Source organism: Mus pahari, chromosome 19 (assembly GCF_900095145.1).
Source record: "Mus pahari chromosome 19, PAHARI_EIJ_v1.1, whole genome shotgun sequence".
NCBI lineage: Eukaryota > Metazoa > Chordata > Mammalia > Rodentia > Muridae > Mus > Mus pahari.
Window position 1 is genome coordinate 70,209,333 of NC_034608.1, and position 17,073 is coordinate 70,226,405.

The following is a 17,073-nucleotide window of genomic DNA, read 5'->3' on the forward strand; positions in this document are numbered from 1 at the left end:
CCTTCCTTCCTTCCTTCCTTCCTTCCTTCCTTCCTTCCTTCCTTCCTTCCTTCTTTCCTTGAATATGTGTGTGTGGTATCTGTGCCTGTGTGTATGACAGTTTGCATGTATATAGGTGTGCATACATGTAAAGTGCTTAGACCTAGTGTCATACACAGTGAGTATATTTAACATCAACTAACGATGTTGGTTGTTCTAACATGTTCTCTTGCCCCCTTACTCTAATATTTGTATTTTCAGTAAAATGTTGTTATGCCATTACATATAAAGAGATTGTTGACGGACAAGTGACTTCAAGCCTCCATGTCTGACTCATGTGCTCTCTTCTTTTTCTTGTCACATGTATTCAGATTTTGGTCACTGGAATTATTTGGCCAGCATTTACAGGGTCTGGTCAAGCTTGGGTAGAATCAAATTGGGCTTTTGAGTTCTCTAAAAGATGGAAATAATGAAATCACTTCTAAAATACAGCATTCTTCTGTAGTTATGGCTCTAATAATTTTCTGATTTATTTAGACAGTGTTTCATAAAACTTGCATTTTTATGAACTGTCAAGTGACTTTATAACAATTTGTGGAGTAAAATCAATCAAAAGCTGTAAAATTATTACCCTATCTTATGAATTTAACAGGGAAGAGAAGCAGACAAGAAGATAGATATTACTATTCATACCCATACTATTTTATGAATATTTCCTCTTTAGCCAGTGTTGCTTTTATGTCTTAAAATTTATGTGAATAGGTATTTTCTGGCAGTCCTAGTCTGCTTTTATCACTTTAAAGTAATCACACCGAATCTATAATACCCAGGAAATTAAACCAACAGAGGCAGGCATGGGCTTTTTTAATTGCAGGCAAAAGGCCCAGAATAATTTTTAACTGCTCAAGGGACCACAGGGAAAGATAGGTAGGAGCACTTGTCTCTTAGAAGAGGAGGAGAAGAAAGTTCATGCAAGAAGACTGCTTTACTCAGTGGGTGGGGCATAAGAGTCACCTGAGAAGAGGAAATTATGGGGTATGACATCCAGGTTGGGAACTAAGTGCCCTGGCCCACCCACACCAAATACATGGAGAATGATGCTCTACCAGTGAGCCTTTGACAGTAGTAGCACCATTTCAAAAATAGCTGACCCTGTATCCCCTCTGATTACCCTTTCTAGGACCCACCAAGCCTATACTATGTTTCAGACTTCAGGATTAGCTACTTGACCTTCTTTGCAACATTTTACAGCCCATGCACATCAGGACCAGGACAGTGTGAGGCCTGTGATTAGGAGGAATAATAGGACAGGCTTAGAGTGTGGAGACATGGGTCTGGCTGTGAGCACTGCTAAAAATACAGTAAATACATTTATTTCTGGTTGTATATGGGCAAGTTTCCTAAGATTGGAACAATAACTGGGTCACCTTGTTAAACGCTGACTGTGTATAATTTATATGCTATTAGAACTGATGGAGCCTAATAGAGTTTACATTGACCCCACAATTTTGTTGTTGTTCTTCTGGACAGGATCCTGGGCAGATCGATCACCACTGCATGAAGCTGCAAGTCAAGGCCGTCTTCTTGCTCTGAGAACATTACTATCACAAGTAAACTATTACTTTCTATCAGCTCCCTTCCTATGCGCACACAACACCTTTAAAACAAATCCACTCGAAAGTAATGAACTTAAAGTGTCACTACTGTTCCTTTTTTATAACTTCTATCAGAGAAGCCCATAGTTTCCATTTTACATTTGAAATTCCTTCTTGAATGTTTTTGTTATATTGCTGTGCCTTCCTACTTCAAATTTCTCTTACAGTTTATTTGGTTATTAATAAGGATATTTAGAGACTAGTGCTTTTATCTATGTATTACTTATTAAGCACTCTAAATAGTCTTAATTTGGTGTAATATGTACAGCTAATTATAGACTTAGTTTGGTCATAGAATATCTCCAAAGGGGTAGTCAGAGATGACACGGAAATAGCACATTTTACAATATGGTAGTTTATGAAATAGTGTGATAAACTGCTTGTGAATGCAAGAAAGTGTTGATTTCTATACCTTCCTGCTTCTTCAGAGTGAGCAGAGGGAGAAAGAAAAGCAAGGGTTCCTCATGCAAGCAGGAAGTAACTTAGCTTGGATCAGCCCATTGCATATTCGCAGCCTCCTGTCTGAGTCTGACTGTAATGTATACTCAGTGCCGGGGCCTTAAGAACTCCCCGTGTGACATAAAAAGGGAATTTCTCAGATGGCTATGAGAAAGGTTAGTTCCTAACAACCTAGTTTGAACACCTGATGCTTGAGGCAGCCACAGGCTACCCAGAGTTTCATTTTCTCACCTGTAACATGACCATGTGTCCGAGGTGTTCCCTTGGAGTCCTGTGACAGCCATGTGACTGTTTTTTCTCATCACTTCACAGTGGGGGGAGGACCTGTATAAAAAGGTCAGTGGTTTCAAGAGATAATCCTTTGGAGAGGGTCACCTAGTGCTTTCAGAGGAAGGCAGTCACAGTATTTCTCAGTGTACCTCCCGTCCACAGATATGCTGGCTAAGGGGACGGAGTCTCCAGCAGAACCGTCTCACATGCTTCTGTCACCTGGTCACACTACGGGCTGCTAGCATCTCCTCAAACCAGATGGCTTACTAGGAACTCCAGATCTTGGAAAGGATGACGATGGTTAAAAACTCCACTGGCTAGCCACAAAGATACAGTGTGGCTGCCTATGCCTATGGCTCCATAGTGTGGCTGTCTATGCCTATGGCTCCATATGTTTCCATGTTACAGCTTATGACACTCAGTGCTATGTTAGGAAGATATTGTTGCCTTGAAACGTCATATAATTTTCTTAGTAAAATGATCACTAATGGATGATAAATTATAAATGTTCCCCTACAAGGCAAAGAAAATTACATCCTAATAATTTTATATGGTTTAATCTCATATGTAAGCTAAACTGGCATACAGTAAGTGTATTAGCATAGAAAATGGAATGAAATCTCTTTTTTTCTACCCGCTGGAAATGGTAATAATTGTTGTAAAAGTATTTATGCGGTTTAACTCTTATGACTACCCTAAAACTTAGAACTCAAAGTATTTGTTCATGATTATTGTGTGGGTCACAATTTAAACACAAGTTTAATTTTGAAGACAACCCTACAACATAACTTAATCTTATCTATTAAATCTATTATCTACTAAATTACATTAGTCTTGTAATGGGGCATATTAAATGATTATATATTTATAGGCATGGCATGCTAAAATATGTATATGTTATATAATGATAAAAGATAACTTTTCCATCTCAAACATTCTAAAATCAATTTTGATTGATATTTAATAATTGTACATATTTATTGAATATAGTATAATATTTCAACCTATCCCTTTGATAAAGATATTTCAACAGTATTCCCTGTTATAGAGCAAAGCAAAATAATTGATTTATATTGGTTACTTTTCTCATTACTAAGATCAATTTTCTTGCAAGAAGCCACTCAGGGGAAAGGTTTGCTCTGGCTTACATTGTTCTGCAGAGGAGGCTGGGTGACTGGGACTGCAGCTGGGGTGAGGAGCCAGCTGGTCACACCACACCGCTTGTTATACTCACACACATCAAAAGCTGAGAACGTTGAACAGAAACAGCAAGGATATAACTCATAAACTTGTCCTGAATGAAAGGGCCCTCCTTCTGTCAGTTAGACATTTCCTCTAAAAAGCTCGAGGACAGAACCAGAAGTAAAATGAAATACAGAATATTAAGTAAGCAAGTGACACAAATACCACATGAAGAAAAGCTTTAAAAAGTTGACTTGAAGACAGACTAATGATTAGCTGAAATGAAAGAAAATTCTAGAACGTAAGTCAGATAACACCACAGTGTAGCCTAACATGCATACTGTGTGCGGCTAGAAGTGGGGGCTATGGAGTTTCAACAATTGATTGATTCAACTGCTAAACTGGAAACCAGTTGACTAGATTCTTTCATCTCGTAAAGAATCTCTGTGACATTTACGGGGATGGATGACATTGTGTACCTTCTCTTCTCATTGTAGGGTTATAACGTAAATGCAGTAACCATAGACCATGTCACTCCACTCCATGAGGCCTGCCTGGGTGACCATGTGGCCTGTGCAAGGACTCTTCTGGAAGCTGGAGCTAATGTAAGTTCAAAAAGTAAATTATGGATTTCACATCTGTTGACCAATAGAAGCCAAGTTCTTGTTTTTCCTTTTCTCTCCCTTTTTCATAGTAGTATGGGAAACAACAGTATGTATGAACCGTGCCCTGGTACTGTCTCAGGTCCTCAGGATACCCTGAAAAGGAATCCCAGCCATTGTGTAGAGTAGGGCACTGGGGCTCCTTAGATTGCCTGCTTCCATGAATCAAAAGAACAAAAGATGAGCATCTGTATCGTTTATCTTCACTTATTTTCTGAAGAAGTCTCCAGAAAGAAATTCACAGAAATAATAGCTTTGGTACATGCCTATATTCCTGTATCTTTGGAGGCAGGGTAAGGAGAAGTTCAAGATCATCCTATATAGACAGTTGGAAGATAGCTCAGGTGATGTGAGATCTTCTCAAACACACACACACACACACACACACACACACACACACAACCATAATATGCCATATTTAACTATCTACTAGTAAAGTGGCCTCGTCATTTCCTTCACCATTACTGATTTCTTTCTTTCATTCGTTCGTTTGTCCTTCCTTCCTCCCTTCCCTCCCTCCCTCCCTCCCTCCCTCCCTTCCTCCCTCCCTCCTTCCTTCCTTCCTTCCTTTTTTTCTTTCATTTTTTGACTTCCTGTTGAATTTGTTTGGGTTCTGTACCTGACTCTTGTTTTTATTCCAATGCATTTCATTCCTGTGACTCCTCTTCTGCAACACATTTCTATGATCTCTTGAATGGTTAAGCTTCTTTCTTTGATGTGTATAAAGTAAATACATTGTCATACCTACACCCACAGTTCCCAATCAGCAAGTCATAGAAATTTTGACAGTGCATGACTTTCAAATCTCATTCTCAGATTTTGGGTTTTGTTTAGGCAAACGCAATCACCATAGATGGTGTGACTCCCTTGTTCAACGCTTGCTCACAAGGCAGTGCAAGCTGTGCAGAACTCCTTTTGGAATATGGTGCCAAAGCCCAACTGGAGTCCTGTTTTCCATCTCCAACACATGAGTCTGCCAGTAAAGGTTAGTTACAAAGTGGGGTTGAGTTAAAAAGGAAAATATCTCTGGATAATGCATATGCCTATTTGTCTTTCAATGAATTCTACTTCTGTGGGAAACATGGGTAGGGGGAGGTACATGTTCAAGAGGAGAGCGTCAACAAAATGTAAAGCTGTCTTTCCTTTGCATTGGCAGGTCACCATGAATGTCTCGACATTTTGATAGCGTGGGGCATAGACGTTGACCAAGACATTCCTCACTTGGGGACTCCTCTTTACGTAGCTTGTATGTCACAGCAGTTCCATTGCATCTGGAAGCTTCTTTATGCTGGTACTTTTCCATTCTATCCATACATGTAGATAACTATCTGTTCGTCTAACTAAGCTTCTTTTGAAAGTTGCATCTCATGGCCAAAAGAAACTTATTATAAATATTCTCACTTACACATATACAGTCTACTAAGGAAACTTAGACTTCTTGAGAATATGTCAAAGCTCATAGATGAATATACTCTCTCTATGAGCTGCAGCTGAGTAATCAGAACACATTTGTTACATAATTGAGTGGAAAAGTCTTTCTTTGTAAGCAGTCATAAAATTAAGATTCTCTAGACTGAATATAACGTGGCTAAGTATGTAAACAAGTACCACAAAAATTTAGAGTTCTAAGTACTTGAGTAACTTTTATTGCCTACTGTCTTAGTTTGGATTTTATTGCTGTAAGCAAATACTATGACCAAGGCAACGTTTACAAGAACAGCATTTAAATATTTGAAAAGAACTAATGTACATATATACTGAATCTCCAGAGATACCAAGTTTAACAATTTATATATGAAATATTTATGAAGTCTATATTATGAAGAAAATGTTTATTATTAATAAAGGTCCTTTATGTGCCCTTCTCTACATTGTCTTCCCTCTTTTCCCTACAGAGATAACTCCTCCTGTAATGATGGCCTTTTTGTCATTCCTCCCTGTTCATATACAGGTGCTGATGTGCACAAAGGCAAGTACTGGGATACGCCACTGCATGCTGCTGCTCAACAGCCCAGTACCGAAATCGTGAACTTACTGCTAGAATTTGGAGCAGACATCAATGCCAAGAACACAGACCTTTTGCGGCCTGTTGATTTGGCTACATCGAACAGTGCTGTAGAAAGAATACTTCTTCAACATGAAGGTAGAGAGAACATATGGGAATGCTTATGAATGAAAAAATATGCTTCCCCCAAATAGATGAAAGTGAAAAGTGCTTTGTTAATGTACAAAGTAACAGTGGCATGCAATTCTAATTACTTATTGTGGAAGAAAACCTCTCAATTTAGGTCCTATGTAAGGAAAATATAATTTTAGGAATTTTTTTTGTGTCTCAATATTTATATTTCTTTAGTAAAATATGTTGGATTTCTTTCAACAATGTATATTATATAGTTTCCTGACACAATATTTAGCTACATGCACTATTTTAAAAAAAAATATTTGAGTACTGGGTAATTGAGCCCTAGGTCTAGCCTACAACACAGCAGCAAGCACTAGGGCAGTTCTCTAGAATGAACCACATTTATAGGCACCTGAATACCTCTCCAACCACTCCCTCCCCTTGTTGATATTCTTTGGAGGGAGGAGGGAGCAGTTTCCTGTATCTCAGGCTGGCCTGGAACCCTAACCCTAACGCCCCCGCCCCCACCCCTGCCCCCACCCCCACCCCCCTCTCTAGGGCTGGGGTTATAGGCATGCATGGCTATGCTTAGTTTATTCAGTGCTGTGGTTCAAATTAGATCTCCATATCCTCCAGCAAGCTGTCTACCCAACCGTACTCCATCTCCAACCCATCCATGCACCAGTTTATATGGCATGGTGCGTGTTCTGGAGGAAATATTGTTACTTTTACCTTTTACCCTTTTCTCTTAAACAGAATTTGTAAACCTTAGTTCAGAAATATAATTGTAATTTAAAATTTTGCCTTTTGGTAATGTATCTTAGTTCTTTTGATTTAGATCTCCATTGAAGATTGGAATTTGTTCTGAAAATTTCAGTGAGAGAATAATTAGACAATCCTAAGATAATTATGTCTTTTCTCATATATTTGTATGTTGTGTGTTTTGCCTGTACTCATATAAGTACATTGAATGCCTGGTGCCTACAGGAGCCAGAAGAGGGCACCAGATCCCCTAGAGTTGGAGTTAAGGATGGTTGGCAGCTATCATGTGGGTGCTGGGAACCAAACCCAAGTCGTCTGTAGGAGCAGGAAGTGCTCTTAACTCCAGTACTATGAACTTTAATGCTTTAAAGAACATTTATGGGACACTTCTCAGTCATGAGATCTCATGAAATATACCTCAAGATTTCTTAAATAAAGGCAATGTAATTAATAAAAGACATTTGTCATCACCAAATTAAACTTTGTATACTTTCAATTACTATATCTTACCATGTGTAAACACTAATTTTGCTTTTAACAAATATGTTCATGTCTTCTTGTAGCTACCCCAAGCTCTCTTTGCCAACTGTGTCGACTCTGCATCCGCAACTACATAGGAAGACAAAGGTTCCATCTTATTCCTCAGCTCCAGTTACCAACATTGCTGCAGAATTTCTTACAGTATCGATAACACAGTAAATAGTTTCACATTCTTAAGAAATCAAAATTTTCTATTTTGGTTTCTTTTTAAAATATAGAAGATAAGGGTGATGATACATATAAGTTCACCCAGGAAAGCCGTAAAATCTCAGTGGATTTTCATCTGGAGAATACTCATTGGTACTGTTTATCAATTTTTACGGTCTTTGGATTATATTTAAAATATCTATACCATCTCAGCATTCTCGGTGTATCTTCTTCATTTAGGAGAAAGATGGGAATTTATTCATTTTATGTTTTTCTATTATAGAGCAGAAACAAAATTGCATACTTTTGCTAAAATATTAGTTTAATTATAAATTTCATCCTGTGTTACATTTTGAAGGATCTGTATTCTCAAAAATTTGGTTACCTGTAATTACAGATACTGTCATTGGTTACCTGTGTTTTTAATATTGTCAAAAATTAGAGCAATTAATATGCTTTTTGAAATAAAGATGACTTGTGCACTTGCTATTGTAATGATCAATTCATAAAAGAAAGATAATATCTCCTCTTCTGTAGAGGAACCTCCAATTTGCTTTCACATAGTAAGTTTCATTATGGACTAAGAGTTAGAGGGCCTGAAAGTTAGTCCCGCCCTCACACAGACAGATGTGGGAGGCTAAAGACCTGTGAGGGCTCTTTGAAGACCTTCTCAAGAGACGTTTCTGAAGGAATGTCTTCAGAGCTTTTGTATGTTACTGTAGTCTTCTCCTAGTTCAAACACTGTCAGAACCTATCGATAGCACACTGAAGGGAATGGACTCTGTGTCTCAGTGATGAAGGCCTGAGTTACATTCCAGGGCTATCAACTCATACAGTAAGAGAGCGTTCCACAATAACTGTCTCAGAAGAATGTGGGCCAGGGCTCCCTAACTCCTGAGTGTCTGCACTTTAAGTGACTGTGTCACTCCCTTGATACATGCATGCCTTGTCCTCAGTCTTTGAGATAGGGCCAATGATCAAGGAAGCAGACAGGTTCATTCCATAGCCCCTTTCTCTTGTTTCATACTAGGAGGAAGAGGGCTTTCTTTCCGTATATAATTTCATATGCTCCTACTAGAAGGAGGTTAGAAGCAGCACATTACAATTCCCTAAGAGGAAAATGGCATACCTGTGTCTTTGATTGATGAGAGACATTGGACTATAACACAGTACCACCTATAGAAGGGCAGCATCAGAAAAGACTGACAAAAGATTATTTGTATAAAAAGAGTAATTTTTTAAAGCTAATTGTTCATGGAAATTTAGTTTTATAGGTAAGGTGCACTGAGTGTGTTCTAAGCAGAAGAAGCAGAGTAGCCACATGGTGTCTGGAAGTCTACATCTCCTGTCTTGAATATTATGAACCTTCTTTGATGTGAAGATCCTTTTGATATGAACACACCCCAGTCCCATGGCATCTCTATAACACTTGCTTTCCTGATGCACTCAAGGCTTGCCTGGGACAGATCCTGGCCGGTGAACACATGGGGAGTAGATTCCATAGAACTACTGACTTCTCAGAGTCAGATGTCCTCCCTGGAAAAAGTGGAGCGGAAGTGAGAAGGTTTGGATTAACTAAGTCATCTGAATGGTTGCTCCACCCCCACCCCAAAGAAAGTGAAAGATTATTGGATTGGCTGAGTTGGGTCCAATTTCACTTGGGAAAATGAAGCTTGAGATAACAAAAAGTAAATTATTTCTGTTTAGGGTAGACTTTGCAAACATGAGCATGTAATTTGTCCAATTTTTGGTTTTCATAGGTCAAAATTATTTTGAAATGCATTTGAGCCCTAAAGTTACGTGGAAGACCGTCCCTACACAGGGGTCACCTAAGATCATCAGAGAACACAGATATTTACGTTATTACTAATAGAAGTAGCAAAATTATAGTTATAAAGTTGCAGCAAAATTTTTTATTATTCAGGGATCACCACAACACAAGGAATTATACCAAAGGGTCACAGCATTAAGAAGGTTGAGAACCTCTGGCTTAAATCCTTCCTTAGAAAATTACCCATAGAAAATGAAGCTATACTTGCCTCAGAGAGGCAAGGGGACTGTATAGCTGTTAGAAGAATTCCTCTTCTGACTGCATCATCTTTGCTTTGTGACTGTCTTTTTACTGTGACTCATGTTTGGATGGGTCTTGTTTCTTGCCAGAAATACTACTGCAAACTTCAGCTTCTGTTTTCTTGTGAAGGACTTGAGACTATGGAGGGAGGAAGCATAGGTTGGACTACTGGAAGATGGGAAAGTTGGTTTTGTAACAGCCAATACCAAAAGCAACCATGTGAGTGCAGTGTACTTGTTAATTTTCTATTGCTTTGATATAATTCCACGACTAATGTAACTAATAGATAAAGGGCTTATTTGGGCTTATGGTTCTAAAGCAATAGTTTATAACCTTCCTCATGCTGTGACCCTTTAATACAGTTCCTCATGTTGTGGTAACCCCAACCATAAAATTATTTTTGTTACTACTTCATAATGGTAATTCTGGTGCTGTTATGAATTGTAATATAAATATTTTTGGAGATGGAAGTTTGTCAAAGGGGTCATGACCCACAGGTTGAGAACCCCTGTTCTTGCAGGATAAGAGTCCATCACTATCAGAAGAAGGCACCATGATATCAGGCGGGCATCATGCCAGTTGTAGCAGCAAACTGAGAGTTCATGTCTTGAACCACAATCACAAAACAGAGAACACCATAGGCTTTGAAACCTCAAAGCCCACATCCAGTGATATACATTCTTCTGTAAGGCTATGTATAGGTCTCTAAATCTTCCGAATAGGGACACACACTGGGAACCAAATATTCAAATGTGTGAACCTATGGGAAGCATTCTAATTAAACAACTATATGTGGTCATCTTAGGTCATGCTGTCCAAATGCAGTAGATAAAAACCTAAAGCCATATTAGTGATGTTAAGGGGATCCAACAAACAATTGAGTCCAGCCCACATGCTGCTCCATAAGAGTGTATAAGAGAAATGCATTTTTATGTGACTTTACCAGTCAGTGTAAACACAGTTCTATGATATAATCGATGCCAATTAGATAGAAATATCTCATGTTAGGGGTTTCTGAGGACTTCCATCTTATTTCTTCTCTTCACTTCTCAGTTATTACCTTTTCTTGTAAGAAATTGTGAGGAGCTTTTATAAGTGCATGTGGGCTACAGAGTGCCTGCTGCTGCTTAATGACAACAAACTAAATGACAATTCAATTCAACTAATGACAAATTAAAGTCTTGTCATCCTACTGGCAGGAAGCATCTCTAATTTAACACCTTCAATCATCCAGTTGGGTAATGTCAGAATTTCGAAGTGACCCAATAAGAATAAAATGGGGGAAACAAAGAAATAAAATTATTAACATAATGTCCTCAAGACCATTTCCCACCTAGAATCCTCGAAGTTGAATCTGAGGTTGAATCTTCTTGAACAATCCACAGAAAACCCAATATTCTTTCATCACCATAAATTCTGTTTACAGATGAGGATTCAATTTCTTTTACAAAGAAATAACCAATGACAGCGCCCATGATGCACCCTCATGCTGGTGAAATACTGCGCAGGCTCCTCTGATTAACTTAGATTTTCATACATGTTGACTGAAACCATTTGAAATGTATGAGTGTAAGTGATGGGCTCCACTTGCAGCATTTGCAGAGTGACCGCCATTATTAGCCTATTATTAATTTCTCTATTATTAATTGTTCTGCGAGAGGTGCCAGGATATGTAAATGTTTGTAGCTACCTCACCTGCCTAAAATGCCAGGCAAGCCATCTTGGTGGGGAAGAATCTCTCCCACTATGCTAATAGCTTTTTTGTGTGAGAAAGAAGTGTGGCCTTTGAGGAATAAAGAGCTGGTGGCTGGAGCAGGAGAGGAGAGAGGAAGAGAAGGGCAGGGAGATGGATGCAGAAAGGGCACAGCGCAGAGAGAGAGAGCAAAGAGAAAGTCACATGGAAAAATCCAGTGTCAGAGAAGTCAGGTTGAGTGTGGTGGGCTAGCTGAGGGACTGTCCCAGAAAACAGGCCAACAGCCTTAGACTTTACAGATATCTCTGTGTTTTGTCTTTATGATTAAACCTCAAGAGGGACCTTAGCTTTGGTCATTCTTCAGCTCTTGGTTCACTTTTCTAAAAACACTGTATAGTTAAGGAAAAGAAAGCTATTTATTCTCACTGGAGTTTTCATTTGTAGACTGACAGTTATAGCTCATTATAGTTTTCTCGACTTGGAGCTGACTTGCCAATTGTTGGAACACAGGTTAAAAAGAATGACCCATGATGAACAATGCCTTGGTGAACTGTGAGAGAGGCTTCAAGAAAAAGGGCAGAGGGCCTTTTATTTTTATCTCAGGTGAATTTTGTTTCCTGGATTGATTTTGGCTTGGTTTCATGCCTCCTATAACAAACTTTTACATTCAATTTATACGACATGTTTATTCTTGTTGGATCTCAGAATAAAGCTATAGAACCCAATCTAGTCAGTGTACCCTGAACCTTCATATGGCTTTCTGCCTGTTTTCATGCTCTGCCAGATATAATCTATTAGTACATTCCAAGCAATTATGTTTAAGTTGGTCTGTCCTCAGAAAGTTCTTGGAAAAAAATGACTCTGGTAATATTTAGCATGTGCATACTAATGTTTATTTACATGTTTTTCTGATTATGTTTTTCTGAACTCAAATAACCTTCCTTGGGTCTTTGTTTTCTTTGTTACATTCACATCTAAAAGTACACCAAAACAAACATGAGATTGTCTGCAGCATTAGACTGTAGTCTGCCCCCTTCTTTCAGGTCCTCAGATCCCAGGGTCAGCAAACAAGATCTGTACATGTTGGCTGAGAAGCCAACAGCCATTTGTCAACATTTTTCAGTTTCATCTGTGTAGACAAAGGGAGGGATATATTTTTAAATATTATTGTGGGTAATGCTTCTGTTATATATCTAGCCTGGATATGGTAGAGTAACTCATTCTATGAGTAGATGAATGAAAAAGAGATTCTAGATGTATTAGCTTCAAACTTATTCAGCCTAATAATATCATTTGTGGGATTGAAATATTTGGGTAAACAATTAAATATTATAATCACTTATATGAAGTGTATTCTAGCTGTTCCTAGAGTCTGGAGTCTTCTGTAGGATCCACAAAACAGACAAGATAACCCTTTTCAGATGGTTGGTACAGAAAATAGAAAACAAACCAAAAAATTCCATAGAAAGAAACAAAGCCCTCACACCTTTCACAAAATTTAACAGCATTTTCTCTTATTGTAGCCTTTAATGCAATGCAAGTAAACTGTTCTCAGTGATTCAGAATAAAACTCTTTTGTGGGAACTAAAAAGGGACCTGGGAAGAGGGGGAGGAAGGACCCATGTTCCGCCAGAGGACTGTGGGAGGACTGGCAGAGGCTTTCCACTCACCACCGGGTGGGCATCCAAGCCTCTGACCCCACTCGACGGGGGAGGGGACTAAACAAGGGCAGCCTAACCTAGGGGCCCTGGGGCCACACTTTCTAGCCCCTGGATTATGGGAAAGAGGGAAGAGAGGTTCCCACACCGGTGAGACTGAGCACAGCCTTGATAAGCAGAGACTGTCTATGGTTTTAGAGCTTTATTGTAGAAAGGCAGGGGGAAAGAGAGAAGGTAGAAAGAGAGAGAGAAGAAAGGAAAGGCTAGAGAGAGAGAGGGGAGGGGAGGGGAGAGGAGGGGAGGGGAGAGGAGAGGAGAGGAGAGGAGAAACGGAGAAGACAGAGAGGAGAGAGGAATGAGAGAAGTGAGAGAGGAGAAAAGACAGAGGAGTGAGAGGGTGAGAGTGAGGAGTAAGAGAGCGAGGTGGTCTTTACTGTTGCTAGGTAACTGGGGAGGAGTTTAGCCTGAAGGTCAGAAGCTTGGGACATTGCCTACATGACTTCTAGCCTTGCTTCTCTTGTAGGGGCTATGGGGGGCAATAACTTAGGCAGGAGCCAGAGTTCTAGGAGCATGAGGGAATGCCTACCGTGTCATGTAGGTGAATTATCACCCTTCCAGGGTTCAGCCCTCAGCTCTACTGGAGACCAGCCTGTCTGTGCATAGCCCAGTGCCCCACACTCTTTTTCAATCTTCGATCTTGGAGGGATTCAGTGATCACACCCAATTTGTTGACCAAATTCAAGTGAGGGCACAAAGATGTTTGCCCTCTGCCCTTAGGACCCGCAGAGATTTGTGAAGTCTTAATATCTCGTGGAAAGTCATACTATTCCCTGCATTTATGATACTATACTTAAAGTGGTACAGCTCTGAAGGGAAAGGTATCCTGGCAGTCAGGGAGCCCAGGAATACCACAAAATCACACCACATGACAAACCTCACATGAGAGATTTTGGGGGGAAACAGGAGAGAAGTGACTGCCTTTGCTTGATAGAAAAGCAGCGAAGATGTAGGCAGAAGACAGGCTTTATATAGGTTTTGTTTGTTTGTTTGTTTGTTTGTTTAAGTGGAGAAGGCTTTCTAGGATAACCTGGATTTAAGGGATTTTGTGGTCTGACCTGGAGTAAGTACAGGGATTGGTGGGATTCTTTTGGCGTGACATTTTTTTTTTTTTTCCTATAGGGAAAGCCTGGCCATTCACCTACATCAAGGAGCTGGAAAGAGCCATTACAGCTGTTAGAGAAGTTGTATCTCAAGGGGCTTGCTGATGGGTTTGGGGTGGAAGCTGAGAAAACTCACTTCACAGACAAAAGCTTAAAAAGGAAAGGTTCATTTTCTGGACAGGCAGGGAGGCAGCCAGTGTGGGATCTGCACGACATCCATGAAAGGAGATTGTGCATTTTTATAGGATGGGAACATAAATGGGGGGGCAGGGTGGACTATTGCATTGACCAATCATATTTTAACACAAGGGGTTAAGCAAGAAAGTTAACATTGGTGACTAGGTCTTATCTGGGTCATCTGGTTTCAGGGTCTTGATTCTGCTTTTGGAGTCAGGTTCCCTCCTGGACTCTGGTCTGGAATTTAGAATGATCAGAGAACAGAGGAGCGGGCAAGCTACACGAAGTCAATTAAGTCAAGAAAAGCAATTGTACATTTACTATTTGTGTGCCTCAGTTTAGATCGTGAGATAACAGCAGCTTCCTTCTTTGTATTCTTTACTGATTAACAGACAAACAGGGAAACCCGAGGAAGCAGGAGATAGTTCTGGGGCCTGAGAACATAAACTCAGTTTGGGCCCTGACAGCAAGATGGAACTTGTTCCTGAGACAGCTGGACTCAGGAAATGTCTTTAACATTTACTGTTCTAACAACCCAATGAACAGGAATAGCTAGTTCCTTAGATGCCTTTGTAAAAGGTAGGTGACCTAGTATTAGGGGAAATCTTTTCTTCCGTATCAGTCAGTATCCTTTCAGAAAAGAGGAGTTGTTCTGTGTACCAATGCCCAAGAACTTCATGTAAGAAATGTGTTAAGGAGATGCTTAAAAACTGAGCAACTTACACAGGACATTGAATTCCTGTTGCTACTGACGCTTTGGAAGCATTATCAGCATCGCTGTGGATGTTGAGGTTATTAGAGCCTGGGGCTTGGAGGCAAAGCTCTATAGACTCAGAATTCTGAGCAGAGACCACCTGCAGCTAGTGCTGTAGTTCAGGATCTCCAGGGGACCATGTGAGAACAAAATCTGGGTCTCAAACTTCTCAGGACAACGTGAGGGTGGTCTCTAAAATCCAGGGGGGGGGGGAAATAAATGAAAAGAAAGAAAAATTGGTTTGGATACAGGAAGCACTTGCCAGTGCCAGTTAAGGCTTTGTTGTTATGGCAACATGGAAATGGGGACCAGCAAATCCTGGGTTTCTCAGTCTCCATGACTGACAGAGTTTACACATGTTTAGCAAAAGAGATGTCAGAATCCCAGCTTATGGGCATAGAAAGTATGCTGTACAAGAGGTGCATGTACTTAACAGCCGACGCATTACAGAAATAAAATTCTAACTCCAGAGTAAGGCTCCAGAATTAAACCTCAGAGGATAGCTAATTTGCATCTGTAGGTCTTAGCAACCAAATCTTGTGTTAGTCTTCATGCATAAATACTTTCTGTAAGCCTAATGGGTTCCTTATTTCCCGATATTCCTAAGACAGTGCAAATGCCCATGACCATGTTAACATGGAAGGTTGAAAATTTCACGGGGTCCCCAAACCTAGACAAAGAACTACAGGAAACTTCTGAGCGCTGAGAGGAGAACTAGCTTTACCCAGAAGTGAACCCCTTTATTGGTCAACCAATACCAAGTGGCCGGTTCTGAAATCATATAGGTAGTTTATGAGTGGTGAGCTGCGGGGACCGCCACTGCCTCTGTCCAGTGAGGTAACACCACAGGAGCTGTCACAGCTATGACAGCATCTCCTCTCCAGGCTCCCCAAGTGGCTCTGTGGTGATGGCACCTCAGCTAAAGCTGCCTACAGCAGGGACTGTCTTCCATTCCTGACCCATGTAGGGAAAAGGTGGAAAACTCCACCCCTTAAAAAATTCTATATAAGTTCCTCTCGATTATTCAACCCCTTGCTGTCCTCTCACCCGAGCAGAGGCAGCCATCCTCTTGGGATTTTCCCTCCCAATAAAACCCTTGTGTGAAGTTTGTTGTGCGGAGTGAATCTGTATCGGTATTCCTTGGTTCCCAACTGCTAGGATTCCTTTCCCTTCAGAACTGCAAGACTTACAGTATATGCACCACTAAGGAAGGCAAATTCAGTGGGGGGTGGGGGTGGGGGGTGGAAGGGGAGGGCGGGGGGGAGGAGGGGGAGAGAGAATTATATTACTTGCATTTAAGACAAAACACTAACTTAGCCCAACAAAGAGGATGCAGCTAGTTCTTCAGATGCCTTTAGAAAGAGACAGGCGAGTTAGCCAAGGGGAGAGTCTTTATTTCAGGTATACGTGTTTGTGGATACACATACCAAGCCTACATGACAGTCAGCAGGTTGTCAAAGGCAGTGACCCCTTGTCTCAGCTATTTCTCCAGGTCATTCTGTTGCAGACTATGAGTGAAGTCTTGCTCAGCAAACAGGCAGCACAGGCGGTGCTTTAAGGAAAGCATTAAGTCAATAATTCAGTACCTAACCATTGGTCTTTCCTACCTTATTCTACCTTATATCTGGGAGCTTATTTTTCAGTTTTTAATTTCTTTGAATATACTTATAATCCATTTTTGAGATATGTGTATGTAAAGATAATAAAGCAAAGGAAACTATCAACCCGAGAGCGCAGATATGGGAATGGCTCAAGGCAGGGCAACTGGAAGAGGCTGGAGTG

The 17,073-nt window shown here is 40.3% G+C and overlaps 1 protein-coding gene across 1 annotated transcript in view; it reads left to right on the forward strand.

Moving 5' to 3' along the window:
• Positions 1-8,260, forward strand: part of Asb5 (ankyrin repeat and SOCS box containing 5) — a 17,440-nt gene extending 9,180 nt beyond the window's left edge. Inside the window, exons 2-7 of the mRNA XM_029532001.1 lie at positions 1,510-1,589; positions 4,043-4,150; positions 5,042-5,192; positions 5,364-5,498; positions 6,159-6,350; positions 7,655-8,260. Coding sequence (XP_029387861.1) covers positions 1,510-1,589; positions 4,043-4,150; positions 5,042-5,192; positions 5,364-5,498; positions 6,159-6,350; positions 7,655-7,782 — 794 coding nt within the window. The 3' untranslated portion in view covers positions 7,783-8,260. The remainder of the gene's footprint in view (positions 1-1,509; positions 1,590-4,042; positions 4,151-5,041; positions 5,193-5,363; positions 5,499-6,158; positions 6,351-7,654) is intronic.
• The last annotated feature ends 8,813 nt before the right edge of the window (positions 8,261-17,073 follow it).